Raw genomic sequence first — 26356 nt, 5'->3', positions numbered from 1 at the left:
AAGAACATACCAACTAGTTGGTTTTATCTTTAGACTAGCGGGTGTACCCTGCGTTGCCCGGGTGTGTGTAGGTGGTGTAGTAAAAAATCCGGGGGGGGGGGGGTAAAAAAAGCGGTAGTAGCGGGGGAGGGGGGAAATCAAAACAACAATAGACAGTTTGGGTGAAGCGAGGTGGTAGTAGGCAGGCAGGTTCAAACCCGTAACACAAAGGATGGGAAAAAAAAAATGTAACATCTTAGCTGATGTTTCCATTGCACAACGGAAAGTCAAGAACGATGAAATTAAGCATAGGCAATCCAATGGTGACGATGACTTGCTAAAATGTCGGCGAAAAAAGTGACCCCTCCTTGTACAAAACTGCCCAGTTGAAGGTGAAGGAATCAATGTTTTTGGCCAATTTTTCGATATTTGTCATTCAAAGGATTGAGCTTGAAAACGATACCGATTTTGTGAGGATCCATCGTGTGTGTTGAAAGTTTTTGCGAGATACAAACACACACACAGATTTTGCCCTTTATATATATACTAGCGAGGGGTACCCGGCGTTGCCCAGGTGTTTGGAGGTGTGTGGGGAGGTTAAAAAAAAAAAGTAAGTATGAGGATCGAACCCGAACCGTTGAGGCAAAGTTGTAAATTAAAGTGTGAAAAAAAAAGTGCGACATTAACCATTGCCCCACCGCGAGATGCTAATGGAAACACGTTTGAATTTATTTAATTACTTGGATTTAGCAGGTGCCTGTTTTAATGAGTTAATGAGGTCAAGTTTGACTGCGGGATTTCATTTACTGCTGAACGCTTTTTTTTTTTTTTCCCCCAAGATGTTATAGGAAAAAGACTAACCCACAAGCGGCGAGCGACAAATGTTGAATATTTATCTTCCCGAAATCGAGCAAATTAAATAGACAGGCGAGCTTCGTTGTTAACTGTGAGATATTACGATTTATATGTGATATAAAAAGTTTTAAAAAGTTGTAAGGCAAGCGACCGCTTCTCTGAAAAAAGCCTTTTGTAGACACACAGAAAAAACGAACACACATACATACATACATACATTTTCGCTTTTATATTTATAGACTAGCAGGGGGTACCCGGTGTTGCCCGGGTGTTTGGAGGTATGTGTGGTCAACCTGGTGTTTGTGTGTTGGTTAAAATAAAAAAAAAGTTTTGGTAGGTAAGTATGAAGGATCGAACCCGCACCCTTGAGTTGGAAATTAAAGTGTGAAAAAAAAACATGTGACGTTAACAACTGGGCAACCACGAAATACTAAGGAAACACATTTGAATTTATTTAACTATTTAGAATTGGCAGGTGCCCGTTTTAATAACTTAATGAGGTCAACTTTGACTGCGGGGTAGTATTTTATTTACTGCGGGAACGCTTTTTTTTTGTTTGGGGGGGGGACCAGCTCCCCATAAAAAGGGGATTGTCCAAATTGAATAGCAATTGTCTGATATAAAGAAAATTTTCATATTGATCAAAGCTGATTGCTTTCGGACGCTTCTGGCGATCCTTATTTAGTTCCGCTTTTATTATACGAAAAAGCCTAATCCACATGCGGCAAGCGAAAAATGTTGAATATTTATCTTTTCAAAGTCGAGCAAACTAAATAGACAGGCGATCCTCATTGTTAACTCATAGATATTATCATTTGAACGTGATATAAAAAGTTTTAAGAAGAAGTGAGTCGACCGATCGCTTCTCAGGAAGAAGCCTTTCTTGGACATACACAAAAAGCCAACATACATACACACATTTTCGCTTTTATATTTATAGACTAGCGGGGGGGGGGGTACCTGGCATTGCCCGGGTGTTTGTAGATGTGTGTGTTTTTGGGTAAATGAAAACAAAAATCGTTGGTTGTTTTAAAAAAAACAAAAAAACGAAGCCTTGACGCGCAGTTGGAAAATAATAAAGTGTGAAAAAAAAACATGCAACTTGGCAGGTGCCTATTTTTGACGAGTTAATGACGTCAACTTTGGGTGCGGGACAGTGTTTTATTTACCGCGAGTCTGTTCGCTTCTTTTTTTTTATACGAAAAAGCTTAATGCACATGCGGCGATCGAAAATTGTTGAATATTTATGTTCTGAAAGTCGGGCAAATTAAATAGATAGGCGACCCCGGTTGTTAACTCGTAGATATTATCATTTAGGCGTGATATAAAAAGTTTTAAGAAGTTGGGAGGCGACCGATCGGTTCTTGGAAAAAAGCCTTTCTTGGACATACACGAAAACGCGCACACACACACACACACAAACATTTTCGCTTTTATATTTATAGATAGATGGACACACATATTATATATAGACACACACACATATATATATTATATATATATAGATGGACACACATACACACAGACAATGTTTATGTGATTTTGAATATTTAGTCAGGGTTTACTTGTAGGGCAAAGTATCCTCATGTGAGGTTGTTCTGATCAACCTCTGTACAGAGAGACCTCAGACACTTTAGAACAGTGTCTATTAGGCATCCAAGTTCTCTCCAGTAGGCAATCAAGTTCTATGTATTTATGTCCCGGGAAAGGAATAGGTTGTGAGGAAGGGGAAAAAATATAGAAACAGATAAAGAGAGGTAAAGAGATATAAGTTTTAATAGAAATACTACTGCTACATCATCAGCAGCAGTCGTATTATTATTATTATTATTATTTACTCACTAGGAGTATTCACACAAGCCATCATCAAAGATTTCTCTTTGAGAACAACTTGTGGCGTTCTCCGGAGTCTGAGCGACAACAAGTCTCATAGATTTCCAGTACTCTCTACTTTTTCGATAACCATTGCAGAGGAATTTGTGTTATCGCAACAGATGCTCACCATTGATTTCTCATTGCTGGCAACCATTGGTCTTCACTAGAATTTGGGCGGCAAAAAACCTCCCCAAGGTCCCAGTCCTCTTTGCACTCATCCAGCAGAGGTCTGGCTAGGGCTTTCTTTCCTTGGACTTTCCATCCTCCTCGACCCTTCTCGCTTATTTGGTGTGGCTCAGTTTTTAATGATACACATATACAAAAAAAAAATTGAGACGGGGAAGGTAGGGGGCTAACTTACAATTATACAGTTTCAGTTTTCATGTAATGATCTTTTGTGTTTGACATCTGTAGCATTTTCTGCATGTTTAGTTTGTGCCTGTAGCTCATATTATTACTACTATTATTACTATTATTATTCACCTCAAATAAGGCACACTGTAGTGGGCTACTATTTGGAACCATGTCTACATGGGCACTATATCAAGGCATTGAGCAGCAAGATGTCTGTTGATATTACATTTAAATTTCTACAAGTTAATACAGCCAGGGAATTCCAAAGTCTAGCAGTTCATGGAAACAAACTATTGAAGTAGAAGACTTTCCCCGCATCTAAGGATTTCTACAGCTAAGGGGCGAGATTTTTCTGCTTGTCAGGCAAGTCTGAGGTAGTTGCATTAAGAGGGCACAAGTTTTACGAGATTAACAGAGCACATTCTACTTTTGCTCCAGGCAACACTAGGTAACTCTGCTCATCATAAATAAGGCAACTTACCAATGATTTGTCTTTTTTTTGTAAAAATGCTAGAATAATGTTTTTAAAAGGATACGATGTCAGTTTTAATTTTGAAGGTGTGGAAACTACTTCCATTTCATCTTCTTCGTCATCATCGTCGTCGAAACTATCTTCTTCCTTCCGCTTCTTCTCAGCAGACATTGTTTATGTTCTGTAATAAAAAGATTAGCATTATTAAACTTTGCTTAACAGCAAATCAACCTCTTTGGTTTATTTTATATCAAGCGGTTAAGCACTCATCTAGCCACAACCGTGTCAACATTCTCCCCTACTCTCTATCTGTGTCTAAAACTAAATGCAAAATCCATGAACAAAGTTTCTTTCCAAGAACTGCCCGCCTGTAGAACTCTATACCATGAGGTTGCTTTCCAGCTGACTACAACATGGTCATGTTCAAATCTTATGTAAACAAGTTCTTGTTGAGCGACCTCTTAAATTATCAAATTTCCACTATTACTGATCATTACAGTGTTGTCCTACCGATCTCTTGATACTCATTAACCCTTATCCTCGAGTGGCTTTCAAGCTTTGTTAAGCAGCGACTCCCTTATAAAAATAAATGTATACAGAGCTCTACATTGTGAGTGAAGCAGTCGCATTTGCAAGTGATTTTTCAAAATGGCGACCAGAAATAATGAAACGCTTATCTTTTGGCGATTGTATTTCTTTCACTGACAATCTTCCAAATTCCAAAGCTGACTACTGAGTGAAAAATATCTTTTCAACTAATTTTTTTCAATAAAACGAGCAAAGTCAAATTATTTCAACGATAAAAGGTTTAACAAAACAATATACTGTTTTTCTTTTTTTTAACAAAGGCTGTTTAAAAAAACATCTGAGGAAATTCAAATGTTTATATCTTCAAGTATACACATAAAATTTTTTGTATATTTAGAATTACACTTATTAAAAAAAAATACAAAAAAAATCTTTATGATGTACATACCCATCACAGAACGAAGATGTCTTATTCTAAAAATCATGTGGGTTTGGCTAGTAACTTTTCTATTTGGCTAGTAAACGAAAATATTTAGTTGTCAAAGATCAACTAAAGATGAATTTGTCTGCAGAGACCTGGTATATATTTTGTAAAGAAACAGTCTATATGCAACAGATTGTATGTCACATTACTTAAGCCCTGGCAGGTGCTGCTATTCTTGTTCAGAGTGGACCTGGAATTAATGGTAACAGGTCGACTCTACTCTTCTAATACTCTAAAAATGAGGCCACACTACCAGATACACTTTAAGGTAATGCTCAAATGTCACCAAGTTACATGCAAGAGTGAAAAATACAGATATAGCACTACACTATCTCTACTTATGAACTGTTTTTAATGGTCTGATTGGAAGAGAATACTTCAATAAAACCTGGCCATTTATTAACTTAAGGGTGTCATACTCTCAAACAACTTATTTTTATTTAAAATCACATATTAGTAAAAAAAAAATAAATAAATAAACAAAATAACATTAACTTAGTTATAGCAATTTGGCTGATATATGCAAACCAATGAATAAGTGATGATTGTTAATGCCAGAAATTGGGCAGAATATGAGCAAGAATTTGTTTACATTGGACTTGAAAACGACCATGTTGTTTGTTTGTTGTACGGAATTCACCTTGGGCGTGCTGAATCGGCTTCCTCTAAAGGAGAAAGTGTCAAAGAAATATTAGATTCACAGGTGATTTAACGTTCCACATTGTTTTTTGAACTGAATAAACGGTTTAAAGTGAGTAAAACCACTAAAAAAAGTCAATGTGGCCTGGTTATCCCACTGAATACTTACCTGCAAAGTGTGTTTATTTTGAAAGCTGTTCTTAACATGGGGGGGTTGGGGGTAATACCCCTAAAAAGCAACTCTTTGCAGGTAAATCTTCAGCGGGACAACCAGGCCACATTAACCCTAAAACTTTTCCAGATAAGTAGAAGAGTAACTTATCTTGCCTTTCATAACATTTATTTGTTATACATTTGTTGGCGGACCTGAACGAGAATCACCCCCACTAAGAACGGCTTTCAGAATAAACACCCACAACCTCCCCATGTTAAGAACGGCTTTCAGGATAAACGCCCCCAACCTCCCCATGTTAAGAACAGCTTTGGGTTTTTTGTAATTTTTGCGGTGGATTATTATTGATTGGACACTAACATATAAGGGTGTGATTCTTGTTCGGGTCTGCCCATTTGTTTTTTCACCACTTTTTCATACCTCTGTGGATTGTAAAGCAAGCCCCAAATAACTGTTACCAAAGGCAAGAAAAGTTACTTTTCTACCTTCCTGGATAAGTTTATGGTGTTTTCACTGATTAAAGTGTATATTAAGTTACTTTTCTACTTACCTACCTAATAATTTTGTTGTTTTTTTTTTTCAAGTATTTTAAAGCGCTTTTATTTACATGCTTTATTGACGCTTTCCGAGTCTTGTATTCAAAAACATGGTACCTCTGCAGTTTAAATCCCGTTTTTCCATGACTCTCACTCGGCAACACTCGGAAAACGATGAAAACCACTGGATTATACCAAGCAAACAGAAGTCAATAAAAAAAAAAAAAGAAACAACCTACCGTAATAAATTCATACATTTTTTTTTTATTTTTTATTGGCAAGTGTTTTCTTTCCCATTTTTTTTTTTTTTTTGAAAAGGAAGTTATAATAGTTTTGTTGCTTTGAATTAGTGAACATATATATTTTTTGTTTTGTTTTTGTGTGCAAAGTTAGTTTGGTATTTTTTTACGACATAACCCAGCAACGTTTAACCCCTAAAAAATTGATAATCTACTTTTTTTTTGTGTGCCTAATGCGTTTAAACGGCCTTTAAAAAAGGTATTTTTTAATCGCCTAACCCAGCGACTCTTTAAAAAGTTCTTAGGACAGTTACTTTTCGAGAACCTTCTTAATTGTTACCTTTACGACAACCATGCTGGAAGAACAGCATATTAACATTGTCGTCATTGGATAACCTGAAGACCGAACAAGCCAAACGGAAGAGAAAAGAAATAAAAAGCATTGCTTGTTACGAACTAGGAGCCATGAATTTCAATATTGGATATTAAGAGAGTCTAACGAATGCAAATTTATTCTACACTTTATGTTCGAAAGAAACAAACGAACGGTTTTGTGTGCAACCGGCCCGACCTTTTTTCTTTTTTTTTTTTTACATGGTAGCCACCACTTATCAAGGTCCGGAAGCCACTCGGGGATAAGGCTTATTGTGTGTACAGTAATCAATGGGATAATATCGTAGTAATCATTAGTAATGGAGATTTGATAAAGTGTCTTACTTAAGGGGTGGTTTATTAGGAATTTGTTTATGTTGGACTTGAAGACACCCAAAAGAAATATGTCTATCCTTGGTGGAGAAAGCAACTTTTTTTTTTATAAATTGTCAACACAAATGAATGACATCTTTTGTTTCATCAAGTTGGATTATTAATAATGGCTAACAAGACATTTGGAATCTTCTCTGAAGATGAAAGAAAAAAGACAGAATTAACCAAATCTTCATGATTAATTAGACTGCGTGGATTTTAATCTAGAATCGTTTGTAAAAACAAAAAAAATAAATAAAATTCATCATGTGGGATAAGAAAGAAAAATTGAAACAAATTGAAATCTTAAAGAAGGCAAGGAATTCTTAGCAAGATGTGGCCAAAAGCTATAGTTTTATATGAAAAACATTTGTTTAATTTTCTTCTATGTTAGACGTTTTGGTTCTAGCTTTTTTAGCATTTAACGAATTCTTTCATGATTGTGTTTTGTTAAATTTATAATGTTGAATTCTCTAATAACTCACTGTTTTATCTGTATGGCCTAATCACGTTGCAAACCATATACTGTTGGATTTGGGGGGCTTTGTCGTTGGGTCTGGGTTGGGACGTCTTGTTCAACTGAAAATACCTTGGTGTATTTCTGTTACCTACACACCGAGCTATTTGGGGAGTTGATGGAGTGCTCCATCAGGGGATTGCTTAGAGAACCAACAAAATATTTTTAAACTTTTTTTCTAGTTTTGAATTAAATCAGATAGTTTTTATCCATAAAACCCCAAATGAAATGAACGGATAAGTTTATTATATATCTTTTTTTTTCCCTGATTTTTTTTTTTTTTTTTTTTTTTTTTTCCTTTCATTGGGAGTGTGTATGTAAAAAAGATAAAGAGGAGTGATGCTGACGTTGGGTGAGCTCAACCATCGGGGGGGTGGACAAACCAACATGAGTGAAGCAAGACAAATGGTATTTATGATTAAAAGAGGTAGGAGGTACTTTAAAAACCTATAAAACAGGTTCCATCATTCTCTTCTGTGTCAGGATTTTGTTATCGTGGCAACCAGACCAGGCGACCGACCATTTGAAGTTTGCTCTTGCAAAAATTTTGATACGAGTTGTTACCAGATCCTATTGGACAGTTCGCTTAAAGAGTGTTTCTTTTTTGCAACCCGGACTGTTGCCTGCTTGCCTTGGACTATCGCTCTTCGACCTTTTTCTTTTGACAAATATAAACACCCACAACCTCCCTATATTAAGAACGGCTTTTGGAATAAACACCCCCAACTTCCCACGTTAAGAACAGCTTCCTAGGTTGGAGGTGTTTATTCCAAAAGTCATTCTTAATTGCGGGTGTTTATACTATGCTGGGTTAGGTCATAAAAAAAATATCCTCTTTCCTTCTTTTTTTTTCTTCTTCCAATTTTTGACCACCTGCTCACTTGCGTCTCCTTTTTGCTCACTCAGTATAATCCAGCGGTTTTCGTTGCTTACCGGGCGTTGCCAAGCAAGACTCATAGAAAAACGCAGAAGTACAAAAAAAAACTGGCAGGTGTTACTTGAAGTGAAACGTTGATGTCACAGAAAAAAAAAAGCAGGCGTAACAGAAGAAGAACCGTTTCGGTGCAAATAAAAACCGGTACAAGGTAAAAATCTTACATTGTCTTAAAAATGTTCCACCATTATACCACAACGAGAATGGGTTGCATGTTTTAATTATTAATAATAACACAAAGGTTTTGATCAAATTTTTATTTAGAAGAAATATATTTTACAAAAAGAAGTAATAATAAATAAAATGTTACTGTTTGGGTTGCATGTTTTAATTATTAATTATAAATAATAACACAAAGGTTTTAATTATTAATTATAAATAATAACACAAAGGTTTTAATTATTAATTATAAATAATAATACAAAGGTTTTAATTATTAATTATAAATAATAATAAAAAGGTTTTAATTATTAATTATAAATAATAACACAAAGGTTTTGATCAAATTTTTATTTAGAAGAAATATATTTTACAAAAAGAAGTAATAATAAATAAAATGTTACCGTTTGTAGCAGGTCTTTGCTAGGGCACTACAAAAAGTATAATCAAAGGACTTAGCTCTAAATTTAAGGAATTATTCTTGACACATCAATGGCAACTGGCAGAGAGAGAAAGCGAAAAACACGTCTTACCTTTTTTTTTTCGGATATCTCTTGCAACAGATTGCTGTCGATTGTAACCTAAGGTATCAATCCTTAAAGTCCCGTAAATGTTAGTAAATGCCACAAATTAAATTGTTAGAAAAGAATAACTACCGTGACTGTAGGAACCAAATGTAAAGAGAAAGGGAATCCCAGCATGTGAAAAATAAGCCATTTTATAGCATGATGCAAAGTCACATGATTATCCATTAATATAAAAAACACAATCACAAAGGGAAGGCGCGTTTGCATCTGTCTCCCCAAACCAGACGCCATTGAAGGTAAGTAACATTTTCTTATACACTCTCATCTCATCTCAAAAGAAAAAAAAAATGGGAAAGAGCAAGTAACAAATTAAATCCTTGAAGTATTCATCCCTCGAAGTTAGGCAATTCCAACAGTACCAATTCTCACCCTCTGGAGGAACCTGCTGTATACCTACACAGTTGAAATGGTACCATTCATTGCAATCATCACAGCATATCATTGGATTACCATCATCCAGACGAACACATCCTGGGCAAATGCATGTATGTTCAGCATCACTTAATGAATCATTCGCTAACATATCATTATGGATTAATGAAAAGTCCTGGTTGAGGCAATCTTCACAACACCAACTTTCCTCTGCTGGTGGAGGCTGATATACACCAACGTAGGAGAACTGAGATCACTTATCATAGCAGTTGCAACATACTATGGCACTGTCATTGTCGGTTTCACCACAGTCAGGGCAAATCCAAACAAGCTCTCTACCTTCTCCAATAAGACCATCATCGCATACACATGTACAGTCATTCAAATTTTCATCAGTATTTCCTGTCAAAGAATCAAAGCCATCAGAGGGTTCCTGAATGAATAACTCCAGGGGATAGAGGTGCTTCAAGAAATGAACCTGCAAGGAGCATCTCCTCGTCATATCTGAGCAGATCTCACCAAACCGTCATCTTCTGTAAATAGACGTGTGACCCGAGGCCCAAAATGGTAGAAGTTTGTTAGGGAGTTTGACTGTTATTATGTCTCCCACACAAATAACTGATGCAGTCCCTCTTTGTTGCCTTTGCACATGTTCTTTTATACTCAGCAAATAATCCTTCTACCAAATTTTCCTAAATCTTTTTAATGCCTCATCCCTGCAATTCAAGGACTCTAAGAGTTGTTTTCGTGAGGGAGGTTCCAGTTGATGAATACTCTCCTTGTTCATCCTCAAAATCAAACAAGGGTGTTTACTAGAGGGTGTAAAAAATGATTTGGACTTATTATTTCCAAACTCGAGTCTGATGAACTTCTGTAAGTCAAGGGACGGTTATTTACAGCATTTTGTATATCAAACAGAATTGTCAGGAGATCAAAATAATTATAACTAACTCGATTTATTTATACAAACAAGACTTGATGGTTTTAATCAGTCTTTCCCATACACTTCCATGCCAAGGTGAGTGTAAACGTATCTTAACGTGTTTGATCTTGCATGTCCCTAATTTCTCCATAAATTCACTGGAAGTACCTCATGAATCATGTCACACCCAGCCACCAAGGACTTGGCATTGTCACTATAAATATGTGAAGGAATCTCATAAATGTTGGAAAATCGAATCAAGGCCATTAGAAATGAATGGACAAACATATCCTCAATCAGTTCCAGATGCACTGACCGCACATCTAAACAAGTAAAAACCAGGATATTCATCTTCACCCTTTCTTCACCTCTAAGCACCCACAGATGGCCTGTATAGTCTACCCCTGCGTGTAAAAAGGGGTGAACGTCATATTATTAACATCGTTCATTGCCTATCGAAACCTATAATAAAACTTTCCGTGAATGGGATAATCCTAGAAGCCCTTGTGGATACTGGTAGCTCAGAAAGCTATATATCATCAAACATTATCCATAAATATGGCTGGCCAAAGCACACTTCCTGCAGGAAGATATCAATGGTGTCCACAGACTTGTCAAGCAACACTTTAGGTCACTGCTATGTGACATTATCATATGATGGATTTACATACCCACGTTTTAAACTTTCAGTCCTCTCTTCCCTCTGCTCAGATGTCTTACTTGGACATGACTTTCTCAAACTACATTCCAAAGTAGAAATACCCTTCGGAGGTCATAGAGATCCCTTCACCATATGCACCGTAATGGTGTCCATCTTATTTCCCGACCATTATTTGAACATTTAGCACCTGCTTGTAAGCCCATTGCTACAAAATCCAGAAGACACTCACCGATCAATCAACAGTTTATTCAAGCTGAAATTCAAAATCTAAAAGACGGTGCTATCGAACCCTCTAGCTCTCCCTGGAGAGCACAGGTACTAGTAACCACTAACGACCGACACAAGAAGCGCCTTGTCATTGATTACAGCCAGACCATCAATCGGTTCACTTACCTTGATGCTTACCCTTTACCAAGAATCGATGATCTAGTCCACAAAATTGCTCGTTATTCCGTCTTTACTACCCTTGACTTACGGAATGCGTATCATCAGATACCGATACTAGAAAAGGAGAAGAAATTCACAGCCTTCGAAGCCAGTGGGAACGTATACCAATTCTGCCGCATTCCATTTGGTGTAACAAACGGCATATCATACTTCCAATGGTCTATAGATAACTTAATAAAACAGGAGAAGATCACCGACACTTTTGCATATGTCGATAACATCACTATATGTGGTCGTACTATGAAAGAACATGATGAAAATCTTAATCACTTCTTAGATGTTGCTAGGAAACACAAAATAAGTTTCAACGAGAACAAAAGTATTATACGAATAGAGAAAATCACCCTCTTAGGGTATGAAGTGTCATTGGGAGTTTTAAAGCCAGACCCTGAACGCTTCCGGGCTTTAGGACATCTACCTCTACCGCAAGATGCAAAATCACAGCAGCAGGTCGTCGGTATATTTTCATATTATGCTCAATGGATTCCTCGCTTCTCAGAGACCTACATGTTACATTGTGTCATCCAGGTATAACACGAATGTCTCATTTTGTATGCCTTATTGCATCGATGTGGGAACTGTGCAGTTTGTGCAGAATTAAAACTGAGATTTTTCCATCCCACCAATTTCAAGCTTATCAAAGTGACTCAACCATTCGAACGCTTAAGTGTTGATTTTAAGGGCCCATTGCCATCTAACAGTCGAAATAAATACCTATTGACAATCATTAACAAATATTCGTGCTTCCCCTTTGCCTTTCCTTGTTGAGATATGACCTCACAATCATAAATTGTTTCTGTCAACTATTTTCACTGTTTGGCATGCCTTCCCTCATTCACTCTGATAGAGGTCCATCATTCCTCTCAATGGAACTAACAGACTTTCTGCATAAGAAGGGAGTAGCAACAAGCCGCACAACCGCCTATAACCCACAGGGAAATGGGCAGGTGGAACGACTGAACGCGAACCTATGGAAAACAATATTGCTAGCATTGAGGTCGAAAAAGTTGCCAATTTCTCATTGGGAAACAGTTCTACACGATGCCTTACACTCCATCCATTCCTTACTGTGTACTGCTATTAATGCTACACCTCACGAGAGGGTATTCTAGTTCAACTGTAAATCAACATCTGGCACCTCTCTTCCCAGTTGGCTTTTAAATCCAGATTCGGCCCTGATGAAACATAATCTACGGTTATCTAAGTACGAGTCATTTGTCGACGAAGTCGAGTTGCTGGAATGCAACCCTCAATATGTCCACGTTAGACTCCCAACTGGAAGAGAGGAAACAGTGTCACTGCGACAACTTGCCCCAAAACCGCAAGATACACTGCCAAACACTAAATTTTTTTTTTTTTTTTTTTTTTTTTTACATAGGCGTCACCACTTATCAAGGCCGATAGGCCACTCAAGGATAAGGGTTAAAGAGTGTACAGTAGTCAAAAGGACAATATAGTGATCGATAGTAATGGAAGTTCGGTAAATTTGTTAACTTAAGTGGAACGACTCATCAGAAATTTGTTCAGGTTGGACTTGAAGACAACCATATTATAGACGGCTGGAAAGCAGGAAAACGGAAGACAATTCCACAGGCGTGCAGTTCTAAGAAAGAAGCTTTGATCACGGAATCTATGTTTAGGTTTAGGCACAGATAAAGATTGGGGGGAATTATTGATAGTGTTTACAGCTAGACGAGTGTTTCTTGTGAAAGTTTGGCGAGGGAGGGACTATAGATTGAAGCTCAGTCGAACACTTTCTATGAAAATAACGATAAAGCAGAGACAAACTCGCAACATCTCTTCTGTGTGATAGAGGTTGCAGCGAAGAGAAAAGTACATCTCCCACCAGGCCACGTAGTCTTTTCTAGCAGCTCCTGCCCATATGTGGCAACAGTATTCCATCTTTGGACATATCTGGCTCTTATATAGATAGAGAATTGCATCAGCAGTGAGATATCTACTGGATCGATAGAAGGATCCGACCATTTTTCCAGCGGCCTTGGCAACAGATTTGATGTACGTATTCCATTTAAGATCAGGAGTAAAGGTCAAGCCCAGAAGTCTGTCAAAACTTGAGGCCTCCCCAAGGCGAGAGCCATTCATTTTAATTGATGCCAGATGGGGATCAGAACGTTGATGATGTGAAGATAGAAGCTTGGTTTTAGATGCATTAAAAGTAACCAGCCACTCCTTTCCCCATTGTACAACATGATCAAGATTAGAGGAGTGAGAATCGGAGAGAACTTGGTCGTTTACTGTCTTAGATGTGCTACCATAGATGGTAGTGTCGTCAGCAAAAATGTCTACGAATGATGTAAGGATGTGATTTGGAAGATCATTAATGTAGATCAGGAAAAGAGTTGGGCCCAGGATGGACTCCTGAGGGACTCCAGCATTAATTCTGTGAGCTTCTGATTTTTGCCTATCAACTACTACTCTTATGAACCTTGGGCCATGTTTAACAGGGAGAGACTAGTAATTGGTGCATTAACTCTGATTTTTGTTTTCTTTTTCACCCCAAACAGGCATATTGCCAATTGCAACGTAAGGGCTACTATTTGGGATCATGTTTAACAGGATAGTGTGGGGGAGTTGAGCAACGAGATATCTGTTCACATTACAATTAAATTTCTGCAAGTTAGTACAGTCAGGGAAGCAGGAAACGGCACCAAGGGAGAATGCTAAAGTCTAGCAGTCAGAGGGGAAAAAAACTATGAGAGTAGAAGGCTTTTCAGCATCTATGGACCTCAGTGAAGAGGTGGCATTTTGCTACTTGTCAGGTTAGCTGCGGGTATATACATCAAGGAGTCACAAGTATTATGAATTCATTAGAGCACATTCCATTAGAGTACTTGTAAAACAGGCAGAGGGATGCAGCATTTCAGTGATGGGATAGAGGTTGGAGTTTGGCCAACAGTACAGGATCAACTAAATTTTAGACTTTTTTTTACCCTAAGAGGGAGAATAGATACACCAGCCCAGTTGCCTTCAACACATATCTGCAGTTATTAAACACCAACACTTGGCACTTTGAGATGTATTTTGATTTGGCAAACTTGCTGGAAAAGTTCACCTGAAGTTCCCTAAAATCAAGTAATATTATAATTAAGACCAAGCTCTTAGGATTAGAATTTCCGACCATAATAAGCGAGAGACTATCATGGTGCACAAACTTTTTTAATGTTTCGCCATCAATTGATGACAGCCCATGATGGTGAAGATTTGGATTATATTGAGGTTTAATTCAACACATGGCATCATAGTATTATGTACAGAGATTAGGATACAAGCTTAAGGTAAGTAAAAAGAAACATAATACTTTAATGATGGTACTATCTCACAGGAAGCTGAACCTCTACAACCAGATACCTTGTTAGAACCTTGCATATCTGAAGAATCCCAGGAAATTTCATCCGCTGAATAGCGCCCGATAAAAACCCATCAGAACTTATTTGTAAGCAACGTGTCCACACCCCTACCACCTGAGAAATAGAGATGCTTAAACTTGAACCTTTGCGTATCATTCCATAATCCCACACTGAACATTTTCCACCTGGGGTGAATGTCATATTATTAACATTGTTCATTGTTTTGCATGCTTTTAACAATTCTCTTTCCTTTTGTTACAGCCTATATATCTGTACTTCTTGATGAATAAAGCCTGGTTCATAGGTTATCATTCGCCTTTCGTGTTGTCCTCACCACAGGCCTTATCATATTCACCTGATGTTTTGATAAATTGGTCATATTCGGGTAGATAAATGGGATAGAGTTGAATTTCTGGGACAGGGAGCATCCTAATAAAACTCTCTTTACAGCCTGCTTACCTTGAGGTATCCAAGACCCAGATAACCTGAATTATTTAAGTAGCAGAAACACCCAGATGCTCACACTGATCATGGCAGTCCAATACAATGAGCTTGTCCTTAGCAATAAGTAAAGAATTAACTATCTCGTACTCATATACAGTGAATTTTCCAATTCTGCCCTTGGATCGAATTAATCCTTCCTTATCCAAAAAAAGTTTTAGGCTTTTCACTCTCTGTGGTATTGACCTACCTGAAGGATTTTCTAAATATTCCAATTCCTTCCAGAAGGATTGTCTTTGCATCACTTTAATCAAGTGCGTTCGAGCCGTCTTAACAGAGTCAGAGTCTCTTTTCTTAAAACTTATCAATAAACTTGATCACACATGGTGTAAACATTCAACAATTTAGATAACGATGAATATTTGTCATATTGTACAACTGGCTCCTCTTGGCTGTGGGAAACAGCACAAACCATTGAGGATACAATCCTGTTACTTTCAAGCCAAGAAATCGGTTGGTCTTTCATCCAACTTCCATGATTCACTAATAAGAGTACAAAGCTATATAGATACTGGCAAACATAATGATTGAGGATCAAATATCGTTGATGCTTCAGACAATATACGCTTTTTAGTCACTGCCTCAGGGTTACAATTATAGGAAGCAATATTGATGGTATCAGTAAAAGGGTCATAACGATAATCTAACACCTTCTCCCAAGGACAACTGGCTCCTCTTGGCTGTGAGAAACAGCACAAACCATTGAGGATACAATCCTGTTACTTTCTGGGTTTAAACAATTCAAAGCATTTTCAGGCCAAGAAATCGGTTGGTCTTTCATCCAAGATGGTCCAGAGACCCAATATTTCAAATTGGACCTCAGTTTAGAGGTAGGAATGCCTCTGGTGATAAGGTCTGTGCATTCGGTACATATTTAACTTGAATGGCACCACCAAATGCAGACATCAGTTCAGCCTCCCATTCACCAATGTCCTTCAATCTATTTGTAACAAAAACATTTCTGCTATTGGTCTGTTTTGTGACTAACCAGGATTACACTATTTGTGAATCAACTGCAAGAGATATTTTCTTGAAACTTGCATTCGAATAGGCTTTCAACGTCTGGAGGCATTTGATGGCCAAGAAGGCTGATAAAAGCTCTAAAGTGAGTAAACTTTTTGATTTAAGGAGTGTCACTTTTAGAAAAAACCGGTGATGAATCCTTCCCCTGGACCGCATATGCCACAAACCTGTATGCTTTTTTGGAGGCAGCACAGAATAGAAATAATTCGGTCTCCCTTCCTTCATCAAGGGTTTTTCTTGGGAAGTTAACAGAACTAACTTCTGACAATTCATGAGCAAAAATCATCCATTTTGATCGAAGTTTGCTTGGCACAATTTCATCCGAGTCAAAATCCAACTTCCATGATTCACTAAAAAGAGTACAAACCTATATAGATACTGGCAAACATAATGATTGAGGATCAAATATCGTTGATGCTTCAGACAATATACGCTTTTTAGTCGCTGCCTCAGGGTTACAATTATAGGAAGCGATATTGATGGTATCAGTAAAAAGGTCATAACGATAATCTAACACCTTCTCCCAAGGACAGCTGTGACTCACAAGAGTACCATCTCCTCTCATTAACTCATGTAACCCTGCATTATTAGAGTTGCAAGATTGGAGTATGAATCCTCCCTCTCTCTCTCAATCTTTCTACTGCTTGTGTATACAAGCCCGTCAACTCATCCAAAGAATTGCTTGTTCTAATCAGGTTATCTACATAAAAGCATCCTAGTGAAATCATCCAAGGGATAACGCCCTGCATGATATTTTAGTATAAAACTTAGGATGAATGGGCTTGCACTAAACCCAAATATGATGGTTGTATAATGGTAACATCTTATTTCATTTTTTTTTTTTTTTTTGCAAAAAAAAGTAAAATTTATTATCAGATTCATCAGTTAAACGAATCATCAAGAATGCCAAAAAAGCAAAGTCAAATTAAGCATGTTCCCTGATATATTGATCCCAACGTAAGCAGCATCATTTAGAGACACAGAATTTTTAGTCTTAAATGAACAGTTAAAAACTGGCTGAATCTTGGTCGTATTCGTACTGGCTGAATCTTGGTCGTATTCGTATCCTCCTACTGGCGTATATGGAACCCACACATAATGCTTGCATTCCTCAAGGGTGCATTCTAAGAGTTCTATTATCCCTTACTTTTCTTGGTCTTCAAAAACCTTCACATATTCCTCATATAAGTGTTCCTTCCTAAAATTAAGTACTACTTTGTCCAGTACCGTAAGTGCTATGTGATGGTTAGACTGAACTTATAATAACTTGTCTTTATGCCAAGGCAACTTAACTAGCTAATGACCATCATCATAAACAATGTTTTGCATAAATTCCTCCATTTTTTGATTGTCATAGTCAGAAACTGATTCTATGTCAGGAAGTCCCAAAGATTTCAGACTAAACATCCATTCCAATCCTCGATCTACAGTACCTTCCTCAAAAATGTTGGCAAATGGATCCATATAGGTTGGAACAGGATTCACAATACTATTGACCCAAGAATCGTTACAATAGTACTCTCTGTCAATCTCATAGTTCGAGGCTCTAGAAGTTGTATTAATCTTGTTGATTTGGTTCTCGTACAATAAATGTTTTATGAAGGATAAGCAGATAGGGCGTGGTCAATTTTCTCAGATATGCTTTTAAAGATAGTAACTCCGCTGTTGTGGGGGCGATAGAGAGCAAATATAAATGCAGTAGTTTGAGCAAGTGCAACCCAGAAGCACATATAGGGTAAGTTAGGATCTTCTCTGGAGATGTTCCTACTACATGGAAAGCCATCTTTTATATAGGCACATATTCCATGGCCATGACGATCTTGGGGGTCAGATTTGGAAGTTAAATTAGAGTATCCTTTAATTACGAACTCATCTGAGGAAATGGTCTGTCCAATGCCAGTTTCACTTAGAAATAATATGTCTGGTTTAATCTCCTGTAATTGGGTTTCAACCTCTGGAAGGTTAGAACGTAGACCCCTGATGTTAGAGAAGGAAACCTGGTAGTGGGGGTCTACGTTAGAAGTTGGAGATCCGGGTTTAATCATGTGTTTTTTATTGAGACTTTTCATGATGGTGTTTTGGGATTTGTGGACTAGGTCGGCAGACATGCCTAAAGCAGGGCAGAGAGGGAAAGTAAGAAAGAAATAGAAATGAAGAATATTTTCTTTTTGTAGCACATGAAAAAGTAAAGTAACAATTACCCACTAATATGGCATCGAGAGGCCCTACCAGAAGCTACTGCATGGTCCAGAATCCATTCACCAAATGGCAATACAGCAGCCCCAGTACTTTGCACCTGCTGATAGGACAGCCTCCTTAGTGGTTAATCCAAGGTTCGGGTCCCTGACTATCAGGCGGATAACGTCAGCCCAGATAAAATGTTTACCTCGAGCACCCTTACTAGTGACATGGCTACAAGGATAGACATAGAAACAGAAAATTTCCGACATCTCTTTTCATGCAAAATACTGCCAACCTAGAAAACAGCTTTTTCTTCTCCCTTTGTCAGAAAAATCACTCATTAAAAATGAGGACTGAGGGATGATTACCATTAATATAAAAAAAAAAAAAACAATCACAAAGGAGAAGGCGCTTTTGCCTCTGTCTCCCCAAACATTGAAGGTAAGTAACATTTTCTTATATTTTTAACAGTTTTTTTTTTTCACTGTTTTGAATTTTGGTTTTAGTATTATAAAAATATATTTATGAAATATTTATTGGTTTCTTTATTTATAAAAATAGAAAAATTCTTTTTGCTATTGTTTCAGGGGGGTTTTTTCACTGTTTTTATTTAATAAAAAAAAGAGAATACTTGATTATTTTTTTGCATAAAATAATCAATAAAATGTTTAGTTTTTTTTTCACTGTTTTAAATTTTGTTTTAGTTTATGAAAATACATTTATGAAATGTTTATGGATTTCTTTATTTAAAAAAAATAGAAAAATGTTTTTATTGTTTCAGTTTTTTTTTTAGTTTAGAATTTGATTTTAGGATAACATCTTTTTTTTATTCTTAAAATATATTTTTGAAAAAAAAAAAAAAATCTCTAATAAGGATAATACACGCGAATTGCACATAAAATGTTGAAGTAATTTTTTTAACTCTGCGACGCCAGAAGAACTACTTATTTTTGTAATGTGCACATATACTGTCGAAAATTTAATTCCGACCATAGTTGGTTTGGATGGTCCAAGATGGGGCTGTTATAAAGGTTGAGAAATGATCATTATTTTCCAACCCCAAATTGGAAGTCACTTAACAGCTTGTTCAAGAAATATGACACATAGACTCTTTGGTGAGATATTGGACTAGCTGCAAAAGGAACCAATGACCCCCTGCATTCCACAGAGGCCCCCGTCCGCAGCATACCTCACACCATGCCCAGACCTAGAAAGATGCATTTATGTCAGCAACCAACTAGTAACAGATAAAGTGCTCACCAAGGTACTGTTAGCAACCTACCGCATCATGTAACATCAATAGATGCAATATAAGCTCCACTGGCTTACAGGGAACACCACAGAACACTGACAACGTTGACACCTCTCAGAACTCTCTCGAATGAAGTAGCATACACCAAAGACCAACCTCTCTTGCCCAAATCATGTTCAATATATCTATATATCCAGGGGCCAGCGCCTCCAACCATTCCTTCCATGTAACAATGTAAAATAGCAGAGTCAAAGACGCCTTGAGGTAGAACTGACCTTCTCGCACCTCCACCCCTCCTTGGCATTGGTCCTTCCCTTATTTTTTCCACAGACTCCCAACAACAACAAAAACGTTTTAAAAATATGAGAAAAAAAAAGGGAACCCATAGCTTGAATCTTTGTTTGTTCCAAATAGGCAGTGCGGGAATATTTATCATATGACACAAGCATATATAAAGACGTGTAAAGAGCATGAACATTCTTGGTACTTCTACAGAATCTGAACCAAACTATTTTTTTTTCTTAACTTTTAGCCTAATATTTAGGTTTACTTCAGCAACAGTTCGCTTGATACAGTCGAAACTATGCAGCATTAATGTCATTAAAAAAAAATAAATTAAAAAAATAAAATACAAAGACCAAATAATGAAACAAACTAGTCCAAATGGTCATCGTTTCAAAATTATACTCAGAAAAACAAAAAAAAAACGGCAGCCATGCTGAATTTAAATTCAGCATGGCTGCCGGTTTTTTTTAGTAGTATTTAGAACCCATATGGTTCTGACACTTGTACACCACAGAGGCCCGGTCCGCAACGTAATTCACTAATTCGCCCAGACTTGGTATAGTGCATGTACGTTGGCAACAAGCAGGTAACAGATAGGTGGTCACCGAGGTACTGCTAGCACCCACTCAAGTCACGTAACATGAACTGGCATAATGTTAATAAGGAACAAAGCAAACACAGAATTCCCCAGTACACTGATGATAGGGTAAAAATAATGGTTCACGCTGTCGTGGTGGCAGTTCAACCGTTCAAAGTATTGGTGAATAATGTTCTGTCAGTGATGTGGAAGTTGCAAATAAATTCCAATTATTGGTTCGAATAGGAGTCCGGTGATAAATCTCGTACTCCCATAGATAATGAGGCTCCATTAAGACGTTCCCATCTCATCGCATATTGGTAAAATACTTGCTTGTGGTCATCATTTTCTTCTGGTTTGATACTTTAGTAGATTCTTTGTCCCGGTTGGAGAAATACATCATTTCACAAAATGTCGAAAATATTTCATTTCGACCACAGTTGGGCTGGACAGTCCGTGATGGGGCCGGTATAAAGGTTGCAAAATGATTGTTATTTTGCAACCCCAACACGGGAGTCAGTTAACAGCTTGTTGAAGAAATATGACACATAGACACTCTGGTGAGATATTAGACTAGCTCAGAAAGGAACCAATGACCCCACCCTCCACATTCTGCAAAAGAGCCCATCCGCAGCATACCTCACACCATGCCCAGACTTGGAAAGGTGCATTTACATCAGCAACCAACTGGTAACAGATAAAGTGCTCACCAAGGTACCGTTAGCAATCTACCGCATCATGTAACATCAATAGACACAATATAAGCTCCACTGGCTGACAGGGAACACCACAGAACACTGACGACATTGGCACCCCTCAGAACTCGGGTATGTTTTACTGTCCACAGGTCTTCGCAAAAATTGTCAAAAATCAAATATATAACAAATAAATGTTACCAAAGGCAAAATAAGTTACTCTTCTATTTTTTTTACACAGGCATCACCACATTATCAAGGCCAAGAGGCCACTCAAGGATAAGGGTTGTTTTCAGTGTTTTTTCTCCTTAATGTAAAATGTTTATTCGGTTCGAAAAACAAGCTTTTTCAAAGGGTACGCGACCACAAGAAGAAAATGGTCGCATAACAAATACATTATTGCCACTTTTTCTTGTCGCATATTCTTTGAACTTGCTGGTTTTTCGAGCCGATTAAACATTTTACATTTTGGTAAAAACACTAAAAACCTACCCAGTTGGGTAGAAGAGTAACTTATCTTACTTTTGGTAATATTTATTTGGTATATATTTGATTTTTGACATGTGGACAGGAAAACATCGCCCAGAACTCTCTCGAATGAAGCGACATGTACCAAAGACCAACCTCTCTGGCCCAAAGTATGTTCAATATATATATATATATATATATATGTCCAGCGCCTCCCACCACTCCTTCCAGTAACAACATAAAATGGCAGAATCAAAGACGCCTTATGGTAGAAACGACCTTCTCGGACCTCCACCCCTCCTTGGCATTGGTTCTTCCCTTATTTTTTCAACATTACAGAAATCAATAAATATTTCATTTTATTCTAAACTAGCATTTCATTGCCCAGATGTTTGGAGGGGTATGTTGAGCAAAAAAAAAACAAAAAAAACGGTCAATTTTTTTAACTTTGACCCCTATTATGACTCCTTAACATTTATTGTTTTGAACTCAAATCAAGTTATTAAGTTAGATCCATGTCCAAGGAACCTATATCTAAAATTTCAAGTGTTTAGACCCAAAATTGGCGGAGGAGTTTGGTAGAGTTCTCAAAGGTCAAATCGTTGAACTTTGACCCGTTAACAGCCAAATTTCTGGACAAAAATGGATTACAAAGATTTTCCCAAATCTCAGTACCCTGTATATCAAATTTCGAGTCTGTAGACTTAAAATTGACAGAGTTATTGCGTAAGGAAATGTACACAGACACACACACAGGCATGTTCACTTTTATAGATATGTAAAAAAAATAATCAAATATTAAGCGCTTTTTTATACAAGGTCATTGCACAGAGAGAGACAACTCCAATTTACTAAATTTCTATTAAATCAAAACAAAAAAAATGCTGCAACAAATTTTTTTTATCTAACAAGGTTAATAACATTTATAATACAAAATGTAGTCTTTACGTGACTATGAAGAGAATCATTTTGTTTTCATGTCATTTTTTTCGACTACATTACAAAAAATGAAAATGCAACGACAGTTGCAGAGGAATTATTTTTTCATCTCATAATTTAGGATGCTAAAACCAACGATATTTTTATTAAGTCAAAACATTAAAAAAGAAAACTGCTGCGTTTGTTTTTAATGTAACAAAGTTGATAACAATAATACAAAACGTAGTGTTTATGCAACTATTAAGGGAATCATTTCTGTTTTCATATCACATAAAACCAACGATATTTTCATTAGATGAAAAAGAAAGTTGCGGCAACTTTTTCTATTTTTTTTTTAACTACATTTTTCTTAAAAGTAAATATTATGGCTCGGTTCTTTAAAAAAAACTAGTCTTTAAGCTTAAAACTCAAAGACTTACGACTACGTTTTTTTTTTTTTAATACTTTTTTTTAATTAACAAATAAACGTTATGGTAAGATTTTTTGCGAAAATCAAGGAAAATGAAACGATGAAGAGAAAATTGTGATTTTAAGGTAAATATTCAGATACGCTACAACAGAAGACCGACCACTCCTAATTTGTTTTTTAGGGGTAATCGAGGTCGCTGACAATGAATCCGATAATCAAACCTGGGGCGAATTTACCGTTTGCATGGTATTAACCCCTGAACAAAGGAACTACTTTCCGCCATTTTACTGCTTCCTTTACGCTATGCGCGAGCGTGCGGTAACATAAACAACGATTGTTGAATGTGCCTTCATGGAGCAAACTGCCTTTTCACATGGCGTACGAATCTTTTGTGGAACATTTAAACTTATACGAAAAAGAAGAAAAGCACTCCAAGTGGGGGGGGGAGTAATGTTGGAAAGACTTCTTTTTTTTTTTTTCAGAACAGAATTTAAAAAAAAATTTTTTTTTTTTTTTTTCATTGGCAGACAAGGATGAAACTATTTTTTTTTCAGCTGTGGCGACTTTTTTTTTCTGTAACAAAGCTTATAATATTAATAACACAAACATTTGATTTTCACATTACAAAAATCTTACCATAACATTTATTTGTTAATTTAAAAGTAGTAAAAAAAAAAAAAAAAAAGAAAAAAACATAGTCGTAAAAATTTCATTTCTTTTGTAATGTTTTCATTCTTTGGGTTTTAAGCTTAAAGACTAATTTTTTTTATAGAACCTTACCATAATATTTACTTAAGAAAAATGGGGTTTGTATTACTGTACACATATATTCGAAAAAGTTGTCAAAAACAAATATATAACAAATGTTATCAAAAGCAAGATAAGTTACTTTTCTACCTAACTGGATATGTTATTAGTGTTTTTATTTAATATAACATGTTTATTCAGCTCGAAAAACAGTGTTTATTGATGTATTGGAAAATTTAAAATGGCGTCCAGTCGGACTCTCTCTTTAACATGGTAAGTTTGGGAAAAGGAGTTAAAAATTAAAAAACTAGACAAAATACTGTTAGAAACTCTCTCAATATATGTTACCATGACATAGGCTGACATATATTCAGTGGGTTTTTAACAGTATTTTGCATATTTTTTTATTTTTAACTCCTTTTTCCAAACTTACCGTGTTAAAGAGAGAGTCGGCGTCATTTTAAATTTTCCAACATATCGGTAAACATTGTATATTTTTGGAGCTGAATAAACATGTTACATTAAATGAAAACACTAGAAAATTATCCAATTAGATAGAAAAGTAACTTATCTTGCCTTTGATAACATTTATTGGTGGAGGTTAACAATCCTGACACTTTTCAAAAATCGCTAAAAAACATGGCGGACGATCTACACATGACACTGAAAGTAATTAACGCTCCCTCCGACACGTGACCGGAACTTAGGGACCATATGTGTATTTGTTTTGACTTTATATACGTGAATTAACAACAAATTGTTACGTGGTGCGGAAAGAAAAACCAAAACATTTTTATTTTATTTAACTACTTACATTAATAAAAAGAAACGTTGGTCCTTTCTTAAATATGACAAATAAATTAGAACAAAAACATAACACATTTTGGTACTTGTGTAGTTTTGCCACGAGTGTACGAACCATTCTTTCACCTAACAATTTAATGAAAAATATTGTTTTTTGGGTTTGTTTTTTTTTAATTTGTATTTCTCGCATTGGCGAAACTGCACTAGTACCAAAAGTATGGTAAAAAAATGTAAACAAATAAATTAGAAAAAAACATAACACGTTTTGGTACTTGTGCAGTTTTGCCACCGCGAGTGTACGAACCATTCTTCACTTTCACCTAACAATTTAAAGAAAAATATTTCAAGTTTTTTTTTAGTTCGTATTTCTCACGTTGGCAAAACTGCACTAGTACCCAAATTTACCAAACCAAAAAAACAAAACACGTTTTCTTCATAAGTAAAAAACATCTGACAATTCATCGGATCTGACTGAAATAATTTATTAAGGAAACACTTTTATTTTTAGACAGGATATCTTTCTTTTACATGTGTTAAAAACACATTAAAGTTCCTAATTGCGTTGTTCATTCCCTGTACATTTGCTTCGTCCACGTGACCATTTCATCTCACCTACTGACCCAGAGATATACCTCACTTTTCTTTTAATTCGAAACCAGTAGGCCCCTATAGTGTTTGTATAGACACCTGTAGCGGGGCCTACAAAATGTTCTGAATGGTTAACTGTGCCATGTTGATAGCCCAATTGTCCAAGCCTGCTGTAGCTCCGCTATTCATCGGTAAATATGACAGAAACTAGTGCGACACATTCTATAATGGCCGCTTCTAGTGTTATGGCTGACCGGTCGGGTATTTGTCACAAAAAAACGACTTTCTCGGTTTTGCCATAGAACCCTATGACCCAATCATGTTCTCTAATCCTACCGACGTTATTCTTCCGTTTAAAAAATAAACTTTCGTCCACTTGGACTATATGTACTGGTCCGCCCAACATCTTTCTGTCTTTTAGTAGTTTGAAGGTGCAGATATCTCGGCAAAACTCGTACCACTGAATGGCGGAACCCTTAGAAATGCCACTCAAATCCGCGGAAGTCATCACAGGTGTCTGACAAACAAAGTCAAACATTACTTGGGATGTAGTTTGAAGATGCAAATTCGAATTTTCAAAAAAGGTGCCACGCGCGTCCCAACACCCTTGTTCTACACTTGGCACATCTCCAATCATCAGATAAATAAAATAAAAATGTTTTGGTTTTTCTTTCCACACCACGTAACAATTCGTTGTAAATTCACGTATGTAAAGTCAAAACAAATACACATATGCCCCCTAAGTTCCGGTCACGTGTCAGAGGGAGCATTAATTACTTTCAGTGTCATGCGTAGGTTGTCCGCCATGTTCTTTTAGCGATTTTTGAAAAGTGGTAGGATTGTTAACCTCCGCCCATCTATTTGCTATATATTTGTTTTTTGAATCTATGTGTACAGTAATACAAACCCGAAAAATGTAGTTGAACAAAAACAAAACAAAAAAGTTGCTGCAACTTTCTTTTTCAAGTGTTTTCATCTAATGAAAATATCGTTGGTTTTAGCGTCGTAAATTGTGATATGAAAACAGAAATGATTCTTGTAGT

The 26356-nt window shown here is 36.6% G+C and overlaps 1 protein-coding gene across 1 annotated transcript in view; it reads right to left on the bottom strand.

Annotated features, from left to right (window-relative positions):
* LOC145291464 (EKC/KEOPS complex subunit LAGE3-like) overlaps positions 1-26356 on the bottom strand; it is a 103439-nt gene that overhangs the window by 62109 nt on the left and 14974 nt on the right. The window contains exon 2 of the mRNA XM_080137323.1: positions 3600-3716. Within this exon, the coding sequence (XP_079993449.1) occupies positions 3600-3706 (107 nt within the window). The 5' untranslated portion in view covers positions 3707-3716. The remainder of the gene's footprint in view (positions 1-3599; positions 3717-26356) is intronic.

Source organism: Euprymna scolopes, chromosome 12, assembly GCF_053919585.1.
Source record: "Euprymna scolopes isolate OS-2025 chromosome 12, ASM5391958v1, whole genome shotgun sequence".
Taxonomy (NCBI): domain Eukaryota; kingdom Metazoa; phylum Mollusca; class Cephalopoda; order Sepiida; family Sepiolidae; genus Euprymna; species Euprymna scolopes.
The sequence above is the reverse complement of the archived record's forward strand: the minus strand, read 5'-3'. Positions and strand labels throughout refer to the sequence as shown.